The sequence below is a fragment of the Nicotiana sylvestris genome, chromosome 3 (genome assembly GCF_000393655.2).
Source record: "Nicotiana sylvestris chromosome 3, ASM39365v2, whole genome shotgun sequence".
Classification (NCBI taxonomy): domain Eukaryota; kingdom Viridiplantae; phylum Streptophyta; class Magnoliopsida; order Solanales; family Solanaceae; genus Nicotiana; species Nicotiana sylvestris.
In genome coordinates, this window is record NC_091059.1 from 79,664,379 (window position 1) to 79,685,264 (window position 20,886).

At 40.7% G+C, this 20,886-nt stretch overlaps 1 protein-coding gene across 8 annotated transcripts in view; it reads left to right on the forward strand.

The window, feature by feature from the left end:
• LOC104231667 (uncharacterized) overlaps positions 1 to 20,886 on the forward strand; it is a 216,258-nt gene that overhangs the window by 37,034 nt on the left and 158,338 nt on the right. For 3 of the 8 annotated variants that reach the window (XR_011406079.1, XR_011406082.1, XR_011406078.1), the window contains 3 exons: positions 8,098 to 8,129; positions 12,606 to 12,834; positions 12,914 to 14,012. The exons of 1 other annotated variant lie outside the window; for it this stretch is intronic. Coding sequence is in view for 1 of the 7 variants with exons in the window: in XM_070170855.1 (XP_070026956.1) it covers positions 8,098 to 8,129; positions 12,914 to 13,071 (190 nt within the window). In the remaining 6 variants the exon portion in view is untranslated. Of the gene's footprint in view, positions 1 to 8,097; positions 8,130 to 12,605; positions 12,835 to 12,913; positions 14,013 to 20,886 lie in introns of those variants that run through there. 4 more of the 8 variants (XR_011406080.1, XM_070170855.1, XR_011406083.1 and 1 more) reach the window with 3 other exon arrangements.

A 20,886-nucleotide genomic window follows, 5' to 3' on the forward strand; every position in this document is an offset into this window, starting at 1 on the left:
CAACTCCAAATGACACCAAATTTTATAGACAAGTTCTAAATAGCATAACGGACCTATTTCAAGTCTCAAAATTGAATTCCGAACCCGATAGTCCCAAAGTCAAACCATGGTCAACTTAGGAAAATTTTTAACCTTCAAATTTCTAACTTATGCCAATTATGGCCAAAACCTTCTAGAAGCTTCCAAATGCAAATTCGAGCATACGCCCAATTCCAAAATCACCATTTGGACCTAATGGAACCATCGAAACTCTGATTCGAGATCAAATATGCAAAAGTCAAACTTGGTCAACTCTTCCAACTTAAAGCTTCTAAATTGAGAATCATTCTTTAGAATAAGCTCCGAATCACTCGAAAACCAAAACCAACGATGCACGCAAGTCGTAATACACCATATGAAGCTACTCGAGACCTTAAACCATTGAATTGCATTCAAATGCTAAAATGAATGGTGGATCGTTACATTAACCCTTAACAAGAAGGTGTGGAGGTCGAGAATTAAGGTTGTGAGTTGACAAGTAGTCAAGAGTTTCTCCTTGTCTTACCAGTAGTATTAGTACTAGTCTTGCTTTTTCCTATTCTTAGTTCCTTGTTATTACACTGCGAGTCACTCTCACCTATAGTATTGGCGCCATTCTTGTATTTTTCGTATTCCTAGATCTTTGTTATTACACGCATTGCCATTTGCTTCTGTTGCCTATCGCTTGTTGTTGCTATTATCTATTTATTTCTTCTTTTTTATTGTTCTTGAGTCGAGGGTCCGGAAATAACTTCTCTATCTTCTTAAGGTCTGCGTACACATTACTCTCCTCAGACCCAATTATGAAATCCCATTGATTTATTATTATTATTATTATTGTTGTTGTTGTAATCTGAATCGGAATGCAAAAATAAGTATTCATATTGCTGCTTGTATATAAAAATAAGAACTAATTCACGGAGGAATTGAGAGAATCTACTCTAAAATTCAAAGAGAAAAGAAAGGAAAAAAAGAGTAATAGTTAATGCTCTGTTAATGGGTGAACAACTATTTTAGTTATATATAAAAAATGGACCAATTCGGGTAAGATCTGAAAATATGAGCCCATTTTGATATAAACTTGGGCCAAGTGATATAGAACGCAAAAATTATGAAATCACGCTGGGTGGACCTTTTCAGTACTATCGTTTAAACTTTGAGCCCTGTAAGAAAAATCTTAAGAAAATAGCCTTTGGCTAGAATTTTGGGAAGCATGAGTATTGATGTCATGGGCGGCTTTCCAGCCATGCCCCATGACCCCTTGGGCGTGCCCCGTGGCGTCCTAGCAAGCCTCCCAATGCCTAGGGCCACGGGCGACCCTGTGGTCTTGGCTGCGCCAAGTGACAAGCGCGCATATGCCTCTGTCTCCCCACCGATATCCCTCGTTAGCGCCCAGCCGCAGGCTAATGCCAAAAGTGTCGTGCGCATAAACAACACCGCGCGCGCAGACCGTGATGCCAAAGATAAGGTTGCTGACGACGAACCTGTTTCTACCTTGTGGAAAACTAAGTCCTTTTCATTGTAACTATAGAGTAGTTTTATTTTATGTACTTCCATTACGTTTCTCTAACTTAGTTAGGTCTAGTCTTGTAACTTTGATTTTTTTTAAGCACTATTAGGGGGGATCAATCAATCAGACTTTCTAGCAAGCAAACAATTTTCTATACTAGTGTCTCTCCCCCTCGACACTGTGTTACTTTTCTGTAATAATTTTCATTAATGCAATCAAGCTTTCTTTCATTCTCATTTCTTATATCTGTTCTCTTAATTGCTCTTGAAATTGGTTTTTCCATACGACACTGACAATCTCTTCTAGCGTACAGAGGGAACCTCAGTTGGCAGATAGTAAATGCACTGACATCAGTTGCTTAGCCTTACGTCGCCCTTCCATGGAATCTCAGGAAGGCGCCGCATAATCTTTGGTATTAGAGCCTAGGCCTGACATCGGACGAGGGAACACATTGCCATTACCACCATTTATGACCATGGTGAAACATGGGGACCACATTGCGGCCCTCGAAGAGATGATTGACGTATTACCGCCCATCGTGGATATAGTGCCTGAAATAAGAACCAGCCTAGTGCAAAGGTTGGACGACCTGGACCGCAGAATGCTCCAGGCCGAAGTTGACATAGAAAATATTAGTCGCGACTCTGAAGGAGACCGACAAACGATAGCCACAGAGGTAGCCAAATTTTTTGGCAAATTTGAGAGCCCCCAACAGGAGCACGCCGAGGATTTAGCCCACAGGGCACAAGAGGCAGATAGGGTGACTGCCATGCAACAAACTATAGACAACCTGACAGGCAAGCTCAATGTTGTCAACGCTGCTTTACAAGGACTTCTTCGAGGAGGCGGAAACCAAAATAGGGGTGCTGTGAAGCTCGCCCCCGCGACAAAAAAACTGAAAATTCCTGAGCCAAAGCCGTACATTGGAGCTCGCAATGCCAAAGAAGTGGAGAACTTCATCTTCGACATCGAACAGTACTTCGATGTCGCGAGGGCCTAGAAGAAGCTAAGAAGGTAGCAACTTCTGCTATGTATCTTCAGGGTGATGCTAAAATCTAGTGGCGGGTGAAGTACGAAGCCATCAGAGCCGGTGAAGATGCTCTCGAGACATGGGCAAAACTGAATCCAGCCATACGCCTATAGTCCTTTCTCGAAAATATTGAGTACAATGCAAGGAGAAAACTACGGGAGCTCCGCCAGACCAAATCAGTGCGGAATTACGTGCGGGAATTCTCTACGCTCATGCTGAACGTACATGACATGGGGGACAAAAACAAACTTTTCACCTTCCTAGAAGGGTTGAAACCTTATCCCATATGGAGCTGCAAAAACAAAGGGTAGATACCCTACCCAAGGCACTCCAAGCAGCGGAATGCCTTGGGGACGACCAAGTGAAAGCTTGGGAGGATAGGCCTCAACCGCCTACCAGAGCGGGATACAAAGGGGGCCAGCCTAGAAATGGTGGCCCTAGCAGAAGTGAAGGAGATTGGAGTGCCACCAAATCTAAGGCTCCCTCCTCAGGCAGTAATAGTGTTGCGTCAAACAACACTGATCGGGGGAGAAAACCCCCTTCAGGATGTCGTCATTGCGGCAAACCACATTGGAATAATGAATGTCCACATACACAGATGAATGCCCATCAAGCTTTTGATGATGAGACCGATGACGACACAGACGATGCAGACCAGATCGAACCAGTAGGTGCCTTCAATGCAATTGTTGGCTTTATTTCTGAGGCCTTAGCGGGAACCACTGCTGGTATCCGCCAAAAGGACCCCCGTCAAAGCACCAAGAAAGGGAAAAAGAAGGCGAATGAGAGGACTCCTCGTAAACAAGAGAGGACCTTAATGTTCATCGAGATGAAGGTAAATGGCAAGCCCATTGGGGCGATGATAGACACGGGTGCTAACCACAACTACTTAGCCTCGACTCAGGCGGAGCACCTTGGTCTAGTTGTAGGAAAAGGCAGAGGTCATGTCAAGGCTATCAACTCACCTCCTCAGCTAGTGGGTGGAATAGCCAAAGAGTTATCAGTGAAGCTTGGCTCTTACGAAGGAAAATTCAACCTGCGCGTGGTGATCATAGATGACTTCGAGTTGATAGTTGGGTTGGAATTCCTGAGGCAAACCAAAACCATGCCCGTACAGTATGTTGACATGTTACTGATGATGGGAGCAAATGGGGCCAAGCCCTGCATTATCCCATGCATGCCCATGAAGATGGCTGCTGAGAACATCTCAGCCTTGCAGTTGAAGAAAGGGGGTCAAAAGAGATGAACCTACTTTCCTGGCAACCCTCTGCATTGAAGATATAGAACGCTCCTCAAGTCCTATTCCTGCACCCATGAAGGAGCTGCTACTGGAGTTTGAAGACGTCATGCCACAGGATATGCCAAAGCGCTTCCCGCCTAGGCGTACTGTGGACCATGAGATTGAGTTGGTGCCGGGTGCGAAGCGACCCGCCCAGGCGCCTTACAGAATGTCACAACCCGAACTCACTGAGCTTCGGAGATAGTTGATGGAAATGCTAGACACAGGGATCATCGTGCCCTCCAAGTCCCCATACGGGTCCCCTGCGCTATTCCAAAAGAAACATCATGGCAGCCTACGACTCTGTGTGGATTGTCGGGCTCTAAACAAAATCACCGTGAAGAACAAGTACCCTATTCTACTAATGGCAAACTAGTTCAATAGATTGGGTGGTGCGACGGTGTTCACCAAGATAGACCTGAAGACAGGTTATTGGCAAGTTTGGATTGCAGAGGGTGATGAACACAAGACGACCTATGTGACAAGATATGGATCGTACAACTTCTTGGTTATGCCGTTTGACTTAACTAATACCCCAGCCATATTTTGCACCTTGATGAACCAAGTCTTCCGAGAGTACATTGATGAATTCGTGGTGGTCTACTTGGATGACATTGTGGTATATAGCCAAACTCTAGAAGAACACTCGGAGCACTTGCAGAAGGTCCTAGACCGATAAAGGGAGCACGAACTATATGCGAAGCTATCCAAGTGCTCCTTTGCTCAAAAGCAGATTGACTTCCTCGGCATGTCATCGAGGAAGGGCGGATCAAGATGGATCAATAGAAGATTCAAGCTATCATAGATTTGCTACCGCCTAAGGATATCCACGCCTTGAGGGCGTTAATTGGCCTATGCAACTTCTATCCGCGATTTGTGAAGGACTACTCCCTCATTGCAGTGCCATTGACAGAACTCCTCAAGAAGGTCACACCCTGGGATTGGGGACCTAGGCGAGCGGAGGCCTTCAATGCATTGAAAATGGCTATGTTTAGTAGCCCCATCTTGGCCCTCCCTAATTTGGCCAAGCCATTAGAGGTACAAACAGATGCATCCGGCTATGCCCTCGGCGGAGTCTTGCTACAAGAAGGGCATCCTGTAGCATAAGAAATCTAGAAGCTGAAGGATGCAGAGCGACACTATGCCGCCCATGAGAAAGAATTATTAGTTGTCGTCCATTGCTTACGCCTTTGGAGGAACTACCTGTTGGGGACCCCGTTCGTGGTCAAGACAAACAATACAGATGTTAGCCATTTCATGACCCAGCCAAAGCTGAATGGTCGACATGCTAGGTGGCAGGAACTCCTAGCTGAATTCCACTTCAACCTGGAGTACCGAAGTGGAAAGATCAATCATCTTACTGATGCACTTAGTCGGAGAGCTGATCTAGCACCTGTGTGCTTACTCGCCCCCTAAGGGGAGAGAAATAGCCACCATCATCAAAGTCCAGATACATGATCTACTCATCAAGGATCCTGCTGCACAGTATTTGGTTGATCTGGTAGCACAGGACTCGCCAGTTCTACATAGAAGATGGTCTCCTGAAAGTAAAAGGGAACTGACTTTATGTTCCTAAAGGAGGAGATCTACGAAGGACTCTTCTGGTAGAATGTCATGATACTCTGTGGGCCGGCCATCCCGGTGAAGAACGCGCCATGGCATTACTTCGCAGTGCATATTATTGGCCTCAAATGGCCGATGACATCGCTAAGTATATGAAGACTTGTCTAGTATGCCAGAAGGACAAGTCAGACCGCTTGACACAAACGGGACTCTTGGAACCACTATCTGACCCAAAGAGGCCTTGAGAAAGTGTTTCTATGGATTTTATCATTGGATTACCCAAGATCGGAGATCTCACAACTATCTTGGTTGTGGTGGATCGGTTTTCCAAGTATGCTACCTTTATAGAGCCCCACAATACATCTTAACAGAGGATACAACTCGACTCTTTTTTTCTCATGTCGTCAAATACTGGGCCTGCCTAAAGACATCATTAGTGATCGCGACTCACCCTTCACTAGCAACTTTTGGACCCAACTCTTTAAGTGCCTTGGGTCAAGACTGAGTCACAACTCAAGTTTTCATCCGCAATTTGATAGCCAGACGGAGCGATTCAATGGAATGCTGGAGGAATATCACCGTCACTTTGTAACTGGATCGCAGAAGAACTGGGTGAAGCTTCTGGATGTTGCTCAACTGTGTTTCAATTCACAAAAGAGCTCTAGTACAAACAAAAGCGCTTTTGAAATTGTTATCGGATATCAACCGCTACTCCTACACACCGTGAATGCACCAAACATGTCAAAATCTCCTCGAGCTGCTAGTTTCTCAAAAGAATGGAAGTAAAATTTGGAGATAGTGCAGAGCTATCTTGTCAAAGCCCAAAAGCGGATGAAGAGGCATGCTGATCAAAATCGTCGCTTTGTTGAATACCAAGTAGGTGACAAAGTGATGGTCAAAATTCCAAAGCGATACTTGTTTAAAAGGGTCCATGACCCTCGCCTACTACAAAAATACATTGGACCCTTGTCCATTAAAAGGCGTATTGGGAAAGTTGCATATCGGGTGGATACCCTAGCTTGGTGGAAAATCCATCACGCCTTCTACGTCACTCTTCTGAAACCTTTTTGGGAAGACATAGAGGATCCTTCACGGAGCCAACTCACAATACCAAGTATTCGAGGCCCTAATTCAACCGGGAAAAGGCATGCTCCACGCCTCAAGGAAAGATCACCAAGAGTTCTTGGTGAAATGGCAGGGCTATGATGCAGAGGAGAATACTTGGGAGAGGGGAACAAACCTCAAAGCCTACAAGATCCTAATTGAAGATTATCTTGCAAGTAAGGCGCCGATGACGTCGCCAACTCAGGTGGAGGAGAATGTCATGGGCGGCTTTCCAGCCATGCCCCATGACCCCTTGGGCGCGCCCGTGGCGTCCTAGCAAGCCTCCCAACGCTTAGAGCCACGGACGACCCTGTGGTCTTGGCTGCGCCAAGTGACAAGCGCGTATGTGGCTCTGTCGCCCCACCGATATTCCTTGCCAGCGCCCAGCTGCAGGCAGATGCCAACAACGGCGCGCGCGTAGACAACGGCGCGTGCGCAGACCGTGATGCCAATGACAAGGTTGCTGACAATGAACTTGTTTCTACCTTGTAGAAAACTAAGTCCTTTTCCTTGTAAATATAGTGTAGTTTTATTTTATGTATTTGCATTATGTTTCTCTATCTTAGTTAGGTCTAGTCTTGTAACTTTGGTTTATTTTTTTTAAACACTATTAGGGGGATCAAGCAATCAAACAATTTTCTGTACTGATGTCTCTTCCCCTCGACACCGTGTTGCTTTTCTGTAATAGCTTTCATTAATGCAATCAAGCTTTCTTTCATTCTCAATTCTCATTTCTGTTCTCTCAATTGCTCTTGACATTAGTTTTCCCTTATGGCACTGACAATCTCGTCTAGCGTACGGAAGGGACCTCAGTTGGTGGATAGTAACTGTACTGACATCAATTGCTTAGCCTTACGTCACCTTTCCAAGGAATCTTAGGAGCGTTCCCCGGGAAAAGCTGTTCTGATGGAGTCTTTTTTCTTTTTTCACTCACTGATGGGGCATTGAACTTGGATATTAATGCACTATCCACTCTGTTTATTTCAAAATTTTTTGTAGTTGATGACGTTAACTTATACAATTTGTTGTTCTATTTAAGAGTTTGGTGACTCAAATTATTTAAGAGTTTGATAACTTAAATTATTATTTATTAATATATTGTTACATATTAATCTAGAGTGTGAAACATTTAGATTTTTTTTTGAATTATATGGAAATGTTAATATATTATGCTACATATTTCGTGTTTCAGTCCATTTATTAAATACTATTTTTATTTTTTAAAAATATTAGCATAAAGTCCATAGGCTTACGCTCAACTTATCATAGGTAAAATGACTCGTGCGCCACCTCCTCTAGAAATCAAGTGATATTAACCAATTAAAATAATTACATCATTACATTAGCACTAAATTTTAATTCTCTGTTACAATTACCAAATACTTATTGTGATTATTGAATGAATTTATCACAAAAAGTTTATTAAATCAGCTAAAATTTTAAACCAAACAGACCATTTCGTGGCTAAGCGTTAGTCACAAATTTTCTTCCCCTTTTTAGTTTTTATTAGAAATTAAAAGTAAATGCATGCATCCCTAGTTTCCCTTTTAGAACCAAAGAATAATCTTTTTCGACTTCTTCTTCCATTTGCAGATTGAGTTGGGATCAAATTGTTCTCGTATATGGTAAGCTCTAAATTCTACACATCAAATCTATAGCTTCTCCATTTTGATTTTCTTCCTAGGTTTTTGTTTTTTCTTTTATTGATGCTGGAAATGTTTGTGACTATAAAGAAGTTGAAGCATCCCCTTTTTTTCCCCTCTTCTTTTCTTGGTGATTGTGCTGAAGGGTTTTAATAGAATTCAAAGGTTTTCTTCTGGGTAATGGTTAATTTCTTTTAGTTGTCTTATTTTGGGTTTTATGTTTTGAAAGAGGAAGAATAAGCCGTGTTTTTTTATTTTTAGTAAGAATCTTGTGAAAGAATTTAGCTTAATGATATAAATGGAGGGACTAGCTCCAAAACTTGTTAATCTAAGCAATGACAACCGTTAAATATTTTCTAAATTATGTTATGGAAAGATAGCTTCCAGGGGCTTTGCCCCGGGGTTTTGGTCTAGTGGTAAGAGTGCTACGTCATGTGGATTAGGTGCACCTCATGTGTTAACCCTATCGCAGACAAGAACTTGGTATTTAAGTGGAGAGGAATAGAGCAGTGTGCCCATAATCTGCTGAGTTTCGAGCTGTGTACCACGGTCCTCAGAGATTTCTGGGTTGTCAAAAAGAAAAAGAAAAAGAAGCTTCAGGGAGATTCCAAGTGGTGATACAAAACCACCTGGGTTTCCTGGACTTGACTATGAGTATTGGGTATGTTTATGCATTCGATGTGGATACATTTGCCTTTTTAAGTGTGTTTAGATGGCTTCATTATCCATGTAATGCCTATTTGGCATGGGTCTGTCAAAACAATCGAAGATCATGTGTGCAATATGTTTAGAAATTTATAGTTACATGAGACATGCTACCTACTTTGCTTTCGACAGCCTTTAGGATCTTGTAAAATTGTGCCTTTTTCCGTCATGGTTGATAGTCTGTTGATGGCGGAGCTGATAGTCTGTTGATGGATGAGTAGTGTTGCTATAATGTTTTTTTGATACCTTGTAACTGTCTGATCCTCGCTAATACCACAATAAGACGGACATTCATTTTCAGAATTACCACAATAAGATGGGCAGTCTGCAGAACGGGTGATCAACAGCTTTTATTGCATATCTGTATTAACTTCACGTAATCTGCTGCATATAGATTCTTAGTTATGGAAAGACCTCGGTACCTTATAGTAGAAAAGCAATGAGGACATTGTTAAAATGGCCAAATTGTCACTCTTTGACTCCTAATTTTAATATGATGAGCCAGAAGCGTATCTATTGGCAATTTCCAGCCCAAGAACCAATAAATCTTGAAAAATCAACTTTATCTTTTTATAAATAGAGAAGTCCACTTTCTCTTTCACAATATAAGAAAATGTTCTGAGGCAAATAGTATAAGACGTATATCATACACATAGGTAAATAACATGGTAAATGTCTCCTTTTTAGGTGTTTGCGCTGTGGGGCATCAGGGTATTTAGATCTTGTATCACATAGGAATTATCCTGAAGCAAGTCTCTGTTTCACCTTTTGAATCATCAGCTATGAATGCTTGGATTCATTTTTAATAACGTCTAGCTTCTTGTCCTAGGATGTTAACTACATTCAACTAGTTTAGATTGTGAAAATTAACTCTACAAGCATATAATGCTTCTCTCTAGGTGAAAGAGAAGCATAATATGCTTGCAGGGAAGCTAAAGAGAAGAGCAGCAGCCTTCGAGGTCAAAGATGAGACAAAACCACCTTGTGATCAATCAGAAGATATAATCCTCGAGACTCCAAGGACTTGTGTAATCTAGTTGTTAGTATTCTCTGAAGGCTGAGGCAAGCTATCACCCCAGCAAGCTGAATTTATACGCTAAACTCGAACCATTGTAGACCTTGAATACCTTTGATCAGCTATAGGTGGATGATAGAGGCCCTTTTATTATAGTACCCAAGAGCAAGTTAGGGACTAGGCACTTCTGGTTCTAAAAACTGAGATTTTAATGTTAAATATCGTTTACATGGTCTAACGCTGTAGAAAGCAAGTCTATGGAGGAAATAGGATGAAGAAAGAAGAGGTGTTGAGTTCTTTCTAGATGTCATTGCCCGGACATAGGATACAAATTCTTGGGAAAACTGAGATTTTCAAGGGTGAAAAGCTGCTCAGCGCTTCTAGCTTCACTTCTACTTTAAAATGCATGGTCTCCTTTTTTTCATATATATATATATATATATATATATATATGGCTAAAATCTGAGTTTGTTATGGTTTTAACATGAGATTGTTGGTAAATTGTTTTAAACTGCCTAAAAGAGGCATAAAGAGCGAATCTAATGGCAGAGATGGGAAGAAGAAAAAGGAAGATGATTTAATCTCTTTCCTAATGTAATTGGGAATATATAGGGAGAGAAGTCCTCACCAATTTCTTAACTATACTCCTGCTAAGTAGTCACATAAAACTGGAAAAGTACAATTGCCATATACTGAGAATAATTACTTTGCAGATAAATTGATTCTATCTTCCTAGGTTTTACTTTTCACTTATCAAGGTCTTACTAACGAAAAAAAAAGGAAGAGCGAGTCTAATGGTAGAGATGGGAAGAAGAAAAAAGCGGAAGATTTAGGGTGTGTTTGGTACGAAGGAAAATGTTTTCATGGAAAATAAATGGTTATGTCACTTATTTTCCTTTGGTTGGTGAGTGAAAATTTTTTTCCGGAAAATATTTTCTAGTGTTTGGTTAGAGAGTAAAATATTTTTTAGGAAAATAATTTTTTATGCTAGTCTCCTCACCCCCTTCCCCCAAGTCCCTATGTTTCTTGTGGTTCCCCCCTCCCCCCACCCCCCCCCCCCAAAAAAAAAAAACCAATACTCGATGTTTTCATGACTCTATTTTCTTCAAGAATTTAATTGTTACGAAGGAAAATGTTTTCCATAGAAAATTTTTTCCTAGAAAATATTTTCATGAAAAATGAATGGTTATATCACTTATTTTCCTTTGTTTGGTTGGTGAGTGAAATTCTTTTTTCGGAAAATATTTTCTAGTGTTTGGTTAGAGAGTAAAATATTTTTTAGGAAAATAATTTTTTATGCTAGTCTCCTCACCCCTTCCCCCTTCCCCCAAGTCCCTATATTTCCTGTGTTCTCCCTCCCCCCCTACCCCCCACACCCAATACCCGATATTTTCATGACTCTATTTTCTTCAAGAATTTAATTGTTTTTCTAAAAATTCACACAACCCCAAAGGAACTAATGTGTTTTTACTTTTTTACGCAAAAACAACATTGAAATTTGTACTTCATAACTAAACAAAATACTTTTTTTTTTGGTTGAAAAAGAAAGTACTATTTCTCCAACGTGAAAATAAAGTACTCATTTTGTTGAAATGAAAGAAAATACTTTTTCTACATAATGAAAAGAAAATACTCTTTTTGTTGCAATAAAAGGAAATACTTTTTGCTACATCATTTTGTTGAAATGAAAGAAAATATTTTTTCTATATTATGAAAATAAAGTACTTTTTTTGTTAAAATGATTTTTTTTTGTTATATCGTGAAAAGAAAATACTCATTTATTGAAATGAAAAAAAAATACTCTATCTATAACATAAAAATAAAGTACCATTAACAATATTTCTATTCATGGGGGGTGGGGGGTGGGCAAAGGTGGGTTGGGTTGAGTTGGTAGGGGTTGATGGGGAATGGGGAAGGTTGACAAAGAGTTTTGGAAAATGTTCACTTCTCTTGAGCTGGTGGGGATGGCAAAGAGTTATAGGGAAAACAATTTCCTCCAATTGGAGGAAAATGAGTTGATGAGGAAAATGTTTTCCAAAATATTCCAAACATTGGAAAATTGGAAAACATTTTTCGGAAAATGTTTTCCGTCATACCAAACACACCCTTAAGCTCTTTCCAGATGTAATTGGCCAAATATAGAGCCCGTTTGGTTGGGCTTATTGTAAGTGACTTTTAAGCCAAAAGCTATAAGTTTGGAATTCTAGCTTTTGGCTTATTTTTGTCATTTTAGCTTAAAAACAAGTGCTTAAAAGCTCTTTTTTATTTTATCCAAACACTACAAAGTGGCTTAAAAACTGTTTTGGCTTAAAAACACTTAAAATAAGCCAATCCAAACGGGCTCATAGTGAGAACAGTTCTCTCCCAATATTTTAACTATACTCCTACTAAATAGTCACATACAACTGAAAAAAGATAGACCTGACATACTCAAATTAGTTACTGTGCGGATAAAATGATTCTATCTCTCTGAGTTTTACTTTCTACTTTTCAAGGTCTGACAATGATATATCCAACTGAAATCTATTTTCAGTAGTTCTTCAGAAATGTCCTTAAACTCTATTCTATAGTATGAATATGGAAAAGATCAGTTCAACCCATTACCGGTTTTTATATCTCAAAGGGGGATAAGAGTGGGCGAAGACAAATCATTTTAACGAAGTTAGTTATAAAGGAAAAAGATTAACATTCTATTATGTATTTGAGTACTTTGTTTATTCTTCTGTTTCCTTGGGCAGGTTACAGTCCATTTAGGCATAGATGTGAATTTAGCATCCTTTTATCTGTCGGGGAAACATAACCACAGGAAGAATTTGATGTTTTCCAGTGATAAAGAAAAAGCTAGTGGAAAAAAAGTTTACTTGGTAGATTCCAAGTAAGTTTGGACAATATTTGGTTGAAGTTGAAAAAAAAAAAGAGTATTTGAAGTTGAAGTTGAAAAAGAGTATGTGGAAGTTGCAAATCACGGTAGTGTTTTTTGTTCTTTTGTGTTTTTTTTTGAATCAAGTTTGCATTGTAATTGATTGTATAATCTCTTTTCTTTCAGTCCATAGCAGAATTCCGAAAGAGTGGCAACTTGCTTTCTTATGTACAATTGAAACTAGTATAAGATCACTCGCCCTGAAGATGCAATGGGAGCCTCCAGTGGACCAAGGTTATCCGGGATGCAGAAGCAAGTGCTTGCTCTTTATAGGGGATTCCTAAGAGCCGCACGCTACAAGCCTGTTGAGGAGAGAAGGCAAATTGAGTCAATTGTATCAGCTGAGTTCCACAAAAATTCTAAGCAAGTTGACCGTAAGAACTTTATTTTTATTGAATACTTACTTCGTCGTGGTAAGAAACAACTTGATCAGCTTAAAAGCCCTGATACTGTTGGATTGTCATCCTTGAGTGTTGATTCTTCACGAACTAGGAACTCATCCTCCTAGATTTTTCTTACAAAATCCACTCGTGTTCAACTTTATTGGTGTTGGTTGATTGTATCATCTCTTTTGCTGGGATTAGCATCGGGCATTTGAATGCCAAATTTTATTTACAAACACATATACTGGGATTCAGAAACATATGTACGGTGTTAAGAGTTTGTAATGTACCATTATCTAGAGTGAGAATCATAGTTGCTGTAAGAGCAATATAACGACTGGCAAGTGATCCTTTTTGGGGAAAAGAGACAGGCAGATGGTTTTGAAACAAAGAAAATTCATTTTTGACTCGTATAAATGATGAAATTTTGTTTTGGTTCTCTTCAATAAGGAGCTTGATTATTCCAATAGTAAGAGAAGAGTTGGGAGCTTTTACAACATTAGTAAATTCATTTGCTGGCTGTTCCTGAAGTTTACATAAACACTTGCATACAATTATCACGGTATTTCAATATTTTGATGGCATTTACGTTTTCTTCAGCAGAAATGCAAGCCAAGCTTGATAGAAACAGACAGTTCAAAAGTTTGGAAAAATCTTAAAGAGTATTAACTATGCTTGAATAGTAGTGGTTGTAGTAGCTGTTAATTCCATGATGTGCATATGCGCGTCTAACTCTGAGATATTAATCATTCTAGGTACAGTAGTTGCTACTTGCTAATTTGTAATTTGAACATCATAATAGTGATTTCTTAGTAGTATGAATTCAACCTCTTATCTCATGACTCAGGTATCTGCTCTCACTATGAAACCTGTCGGTGTTGTGATTCCGATCCGATTATCTAGGGAAGTAGCCGGATTGTGTGTACATCACGAAGGTCTAATACCACCACTGTTAACTAGGGATGTTAACATAATGACTAGGCTACTAGCTTGTGGGTAGCGTTCAGCGTCATCGCCACTCTCTATGGGCAGGTGTACCAATTAGAGCTTTTTTCAATCTCTGCCATATAGCTGTTACTACATACCATATCAAAACTAGTTTCTCTTTATAGGCTTTGCTAGTATTATTCCTTGTAAATAATTGGAGAAATTTGCCAAGGTCTGTAGATGTGCAGTAGTCAACATGCAGACAAGCTTAACTAATGACTGTAAATGCAGTAATATATATAAATGCAGTAATATCTGTTCTGTGTACACTTAGCATGTTCTGTGCCGCTCAGGCGTGTGTACTTCCCACGAGATCCTTTGTGGTTAGTGAGTCATGAGGGAGGATCCTGTTCTCACGCAATAGAGCCATGTACAGACCAGTAACACGATTGATAACTAAACTAGAACATGCTGAATAACTAATTTGGAATGATGTTTTCAAACGTGCTCAATAACTTATCTGAAGCCATGTTCTCAATAAATGAAACAACATATGCGATATGCATGAATATCTGAACTGGGCACGTATCACAACATACATAAATTTCTTAGCACTGTACTAGCATACACAATATGCACAGAAAACCAAACTAAGCATGAATCACATCAAAATCACAGTACTGATCTTTTTATCCCAGTATAACATTCTAGCTCCTATGTATATTCTCATCTCTTCATATATGCATAGTCACCCTCATATACATAACATATATACAACAACAACAACAACCCAACAAAATTCCATTAATGGGATCTGGGGAGGGTAGTGTGTACGCAGACCTTACCCCTACCCCGAAGGGGTAGAGAGGCTGTTTCCGAAAGACCCTCGGCTCAAGAAAGCAAAAAGGCAAAAAGGAGACAATATTAATATCAACAAAGAAATCATATGAAAACAGGAATAACATAAACTTTAGAAGAAAGATGCAAAGCAAAAGCGATAGCTAGTAAATAGTTCCTGCGCTGAAAAGTGAAATAGTAAGACACAACATTGTCACTAACTATCCTAGACAAAAACCCTACCAGACTGGTACCTAACCTACAACTCTAATACTCAATCTCCACATCTCCTTATCCAGTATCATGCCCTCGGAAATCTGAAGCCTCGCCATATCCTGCATGATCACCTCTCTCCAATACTTCTTAGGTCGCCCTCTACCTCTTCTAGTGCCCTCCACAACTAACTGCTCACATCTTCTAACTGGCGCATCTGGGCTTCTCTTCTGAACATGCCCGAACCATCTGAGTCTCGCTTCCCGCATCTTGTCATCAATGGGAGCCACACGCACCTTCTCCCGAATATCATCATTCCTAATCTTATCCATTCTAGTGTGCCCGCACATCCACCTCAACATCCTCATTTTCGCTACTTTCATCTTCTGGATATGTGAGTTCCTTACAGGTCAACACTCAGCCCCATACATCATGACCGATCTAACAACCGCTTTATAGAACTTACCTTTGAGTAACGGTGACACTCTCTTATCACACAAGACTCCAGGTGCTAACCTCCACTTCATCCATCCTACACCAATACGATGTGTAACATCCTCATCGATCTCCCCTCCTCCCTGGATAACCGATCCAAGGTACTTGAAGCTGCCTCTACTTGGGATGGCCTGTGATTCAAGCCTCACATCCACGTCCACTTCCCCCGGCTCAGAGCTAAACTTACATTCCAGGTATTCCGTCTTCGTCCTGCTCAGCTTGAAACCCTTAAACTCAAGAGCCTGTCTCCAAACCTCCACCCTATTGTTAACACCGGCTCGCGACTCATCAATTAGAACTATGTCATCGCCAAATAGCATGCACCACGGCACCTCCTTTTGAATATGGTGTGTGTTAACGCGTCCAGCACCAGGGCGAACAAAAACGGACCGAGGGCAGAACCTTGGTATAATCCCATTTCCACCGGAAAATGGTCAGAATCGCCTCCTACTGTCCTAACTCGAGCCTTTGCCCCAGCATACATGTCCTTAATCGCCATAATATAAGGGACCGACAGACCTTTGCCTCCAAGCATCTCCAGAGAACTTCTCTAGGAACCTTGTCATACGCTTTCTCTAGGTCAATAAATACCATGTGCAGATCCTTCTTTCTCTCTCTGTACAGTTCCACCAACCGCCTAACAAGGTGTATAGCTTCCGTGGTTGAACGACCCGGTATGAACCCGAACTGGTTATCGGATACAGACACTATCATCCTCACCCTCGCTTCAACCACCTTCTCCCACACTTTCATGGTATGACTCAATAACTTGATACCCCTATAATTGTTACAACTCTAGATACATAACATATATCTAAAAGCTAATTAGCATGCTTATTTTATTGAAAAACCCCTTAAAGAGGTCAAGTCTCCACTTACCTCGGTCCAAGACTAATTTCATTGCTCCAGAATTGATTTAGCGAGTTAAATCTCCTTCAAATGACATCGATATATAACAATTACCAAAATATACTACTTACAGTTAACAGGATTAAATTCCCGAAACCAATATGTCTTGGTACTATCCATAATCCATTGAGTCCAAAAATATGATTAGTTTTCAAATCAGAGTCCAAATAGCAGTTCAATTTCTCAATTTTCCTATTTGGTCGTTTAGGACTGGTTCAATTTCATAAATTTCCACTTCAAATCTCATACGTTGGATGCAAAAACTAGTCTATTTTAGGGTGTGTTTGGTATAGTGGAAAATATTTTAGGAAAACATTTTTTCAAAAACTCCACCTAAAAAAATTGGAGGAAAATGACTTCCCTAAAAAAATTTAGAAAAATATTTTTCAAAAACTCCACCTACCCTCACATCTAATCCCAAACCTCTCCAACTTATTTTCTGTTTTTTTCGTTTTTCTGCGTCACCCACCCAACCCTGTCAACAACCCCCCACCCCCTGGCCCCGCAATTTTTTTTTCCTGTATTTTCAATTTTCCGTTTTCTGTTTCTCTGCACCCTCTCCCCTCCTCCCCCCCCCCCCCGCAAAAGAAAAATATTTTTTTAGTATATTTTTAGTCTGGTTTTTTTCATTTTCAATTTACAGGTTCAAAATTTTACGAATTCCAAAGTTACGAGTTCGGAGGTTTATGTAAAGTTTGCGGGTTTAGAAAATATAGAGTTTACGTGTTCGAAAATTTGCGGGTTCGAAAGTTTAGTGGTTCAGAAGTTTATGAAATTTGTGGGTTCGGAAGGCTGTTGGGTTCGAAAGTTTATGGCTTCACGTTTATTGTATCTAAATTATTTATGAAAACTCTTGAGAAAATATTTTCCTTAATTTGTGTATCAAACACCGAAAAATGAGTAAGATTACTACTTGTTTTCCACGGAAAATATTTTACGGTATACCAAACACACCCTTAGAATCCTTTATGATGTCCTTTAGCTGAAAACCCCTCAGACCGTGAGGTAGAGCTCTTAAAAGTGGAATTAAAAATCTAAAATTATGAACATAACCCTACCGCATTCGTAGAGCCCCTTCGCTATTGCAGGTAAAATAGCACGGCCTAGACATTTCGGACTGGTCATTGAAAAATAGCCAGCGTTTGTAAAGTCATTGACAAATAGCCACTATTTTGCTGTAATACGAAAAGTTCCAGCATAATATACAGGAGATTGGTGCACCTGTGTATGAACTTCCAGCATATTATGCTAGAACTCCAACACACGGAAAGTTCCAACATAATATACTGGAGATTGGAGCACCTGTGTATGAACATCAAGCATATTATGCTGGACTAGTATATTATACTGAAACTCCAGTATATTATGCTGGAATATTTTTCGGATTTTGAATACTGTTTTCGTTCAAATTTATCTTTACATAAAAAGTGGCTAAATTTCGATTACTTTTGAAACCGTGACTATTTTTCACTTACCACCTGTAAATCTGGCTATTTTTGAATTTCACCCCTATTGCAGGGGTTAATGGACTGGGCATCCATCGCGCGTGATGATAAACTTCATCGTCGCGATCACGAGAGTCAACCTCATATAACGATCATCTTTCGCGATCGCTAGGTAGGTTAACCTGACCATCCGTCAGCTCTTGTCCGTGATCGCGGCTCCTAGTCAACGATCGTGACTTCCACCGCAATTTTACTACACTATATTTTAATGTCAAATTATTCCGAGGCACGTCCGAACTCTTCATACCTCAATCCAAACGATTTCAACAAGTCACAAATAGTACCATAAACATGCTCAAAATATATAAAAATATATGCAAAATTAGGGGTCGGGTTGGTTACATTTGGGAAAACCTATTAGTGTCATAAGTTCCTTTTCCCAAAAACGTTTTAGTTCGTAGCAGTGAGCGTTTTCGTAAATGACTAGTGTATGAATAAAGACAAAGCATTATTAACAATTCTTTACCTTATAGCTAAGTAGATACATATCGCAGTAAAGGTGCATCTTGAAAAAATTCTTCTAGAGAGAGAAAATAATTCTCTCTGCACTCTCTAATCAAATGTCACTGACATGGCCACATCCCCACCCCTGGTGGAGGATCCATCCTCCAAAATACCATCGGAACCACCGGATCCCCCTGCAAACGCCTCCCAATTTGAGATGGAGGAAGACACCCCTAAAAAAAATTCCTTCAAAGAGATCCTACTGGAAAGGAATTTGATGTCCACCACTTCATATGATCTAACCCACTCCCCTCCCCTGTTCGAACTAAATGCGGGGAATATCCCCATCTCTTTGTCAAAAAAAGATAAGAACAGACTATATCTACCAATGGAGATACTCCATAATAGTTAAACTATTTGGGAAGAAAATTCCCTATCAGATTCTGCGAGCAAAGCTCGCACATCTTTGGAAGCTTATTGAACCCTTAACACTAATCGACCTAGGTTATGATTTCTTCATCGTCAAATTCAACCTAGAGGCTAGCATGAACAAAGTCCTCACTGAGGGATCTTGGTTTGTCATAGGCCACTTCCTATCCATACGAAAATGGGAATCAAACCTTGTCCCAACTGAATCCAAGCTTGATATTACAAAAAATTGGATCGGACTCCCACATCTCCCAACAGAGTTCTATGACAGAGTGATTCTCGAGCAAGTGGGTAATAGGGTGGGCAAACTACTGAAGATAGATACATGTACCTCCTCCACCCTTAGAGGGAGATACGCTAGGATCTGTGTACAAGTTCCATTAGACACTCCAGTCACCACCGCGGTAATCATCGGAACCCACAACCAACCCATCCTATATGAGGGGGAAGGGATTCTCTACAAAGGGTGTGGGAGAATTGGCCACACACTTCGCCACTGTCCATTCACGCCCAAAATCAACGATGTCAACATCCCAACTAATCCAAATCCTACACCCACAACTATAGGCACATCTCATGCTGAAAACTCTTTGTGGCAAACGGTTCCATTCAGGCGGAACAAAAAAGGAACCCACAGAGGAAACCACTTGCCAAAGCCAGTCAGAGCATCACCGGAGCAGTCCATGATCCAGGTAAGGTGGTATAGTGAAGATTCCCATACGTTCCTTGACCTTAAAGCCACCACTAGTGGCGGTGGCAACCCTAAAACTAACGAACATCTGAATCTAAGGGAAAATCGGGGCCCTATGGGTTGGGCTACAGAGATCCAACAAGACTTTATGTCTTTTAGGACCAATTCCGATAAAGGCCCATCATCACAAGGGGGCCTTATCAAAATAAGCGAAGCCCCACATGCAAAGCGGACTGGGCTGAAAAGGAATCTGCACAAGGCAGTCATAAACTCAAAAGATGCCACTTTAGGGAATATTTCTATTCCTAAAAATTCAAGTCCAATATACGAATATGGGATCCCAAATGACAACACCCCTCCCAAATTGGGTACTCTGACACATTTAAAGAGTATCTCTTGTTCGGAAAATGATCCAGTATTAGCACAATCCCATCCTAACTTGCCCCACTCACTTACGAAAGGCCATTCTAATGCGCCTGCACCTACTCAACGCACCACACGCTCACTTATCTCCCCCGACGTTGCCTCTTCCAGTATAGGTAATCAATTACCTATTACAAACCCAAAAACCAATACTAGCTTTAAGGTGACACTCCCTGTCAATCCCTCAAGATTATTTGCATAAGGAAAATCATCTCACACGAAACCCAAAGATGAGATGGACTATAATGTGTATCCCTCCTCCACTACTTCATTCATCCCTAGTCATACCACAAGCCCCAATCACTCTATTCTCTCTGATGGAAAACAACAACAACCCTCCTCCCCAAACACAGACCACAACCCCGTTAACCATCTCCACCACTCCAATGCCTCCAGAGTTCATACCGTAGTCATGGTTGGAGATGGCGCTCCAAGGACACACCCAGAACCTCCAAATGATGGTTGGATCGCTCCCAATGGAGATAACCATCCAAAATTCCAGGTACCTAGCTTGACTAGACACACAGCTTCTCCACCAAGGTCTGGCAAACTTTGGACACCAGTTATGGATGTCCACTCTACTCCAAGCCCAGCACATGAGGCAACAACAACCCTTCTCCATAGAGGAACTCAACATACTCATGGGCCAGCTTTGCCAGATAATGCTCTTCTTCCCACTCATGAATCTGGAGGCTCCACTCCCATCTCCATCATTCCAACTCTGGCCACCAATAGTCCAAGTCCCTCAGCCACCACCATCACAACCACTCTCTCCCATCGATCGTTTGAGCAGGGGCACCACCATGGCATTGGACTATCTCTGAGAGTCCAATGTGGACCTGG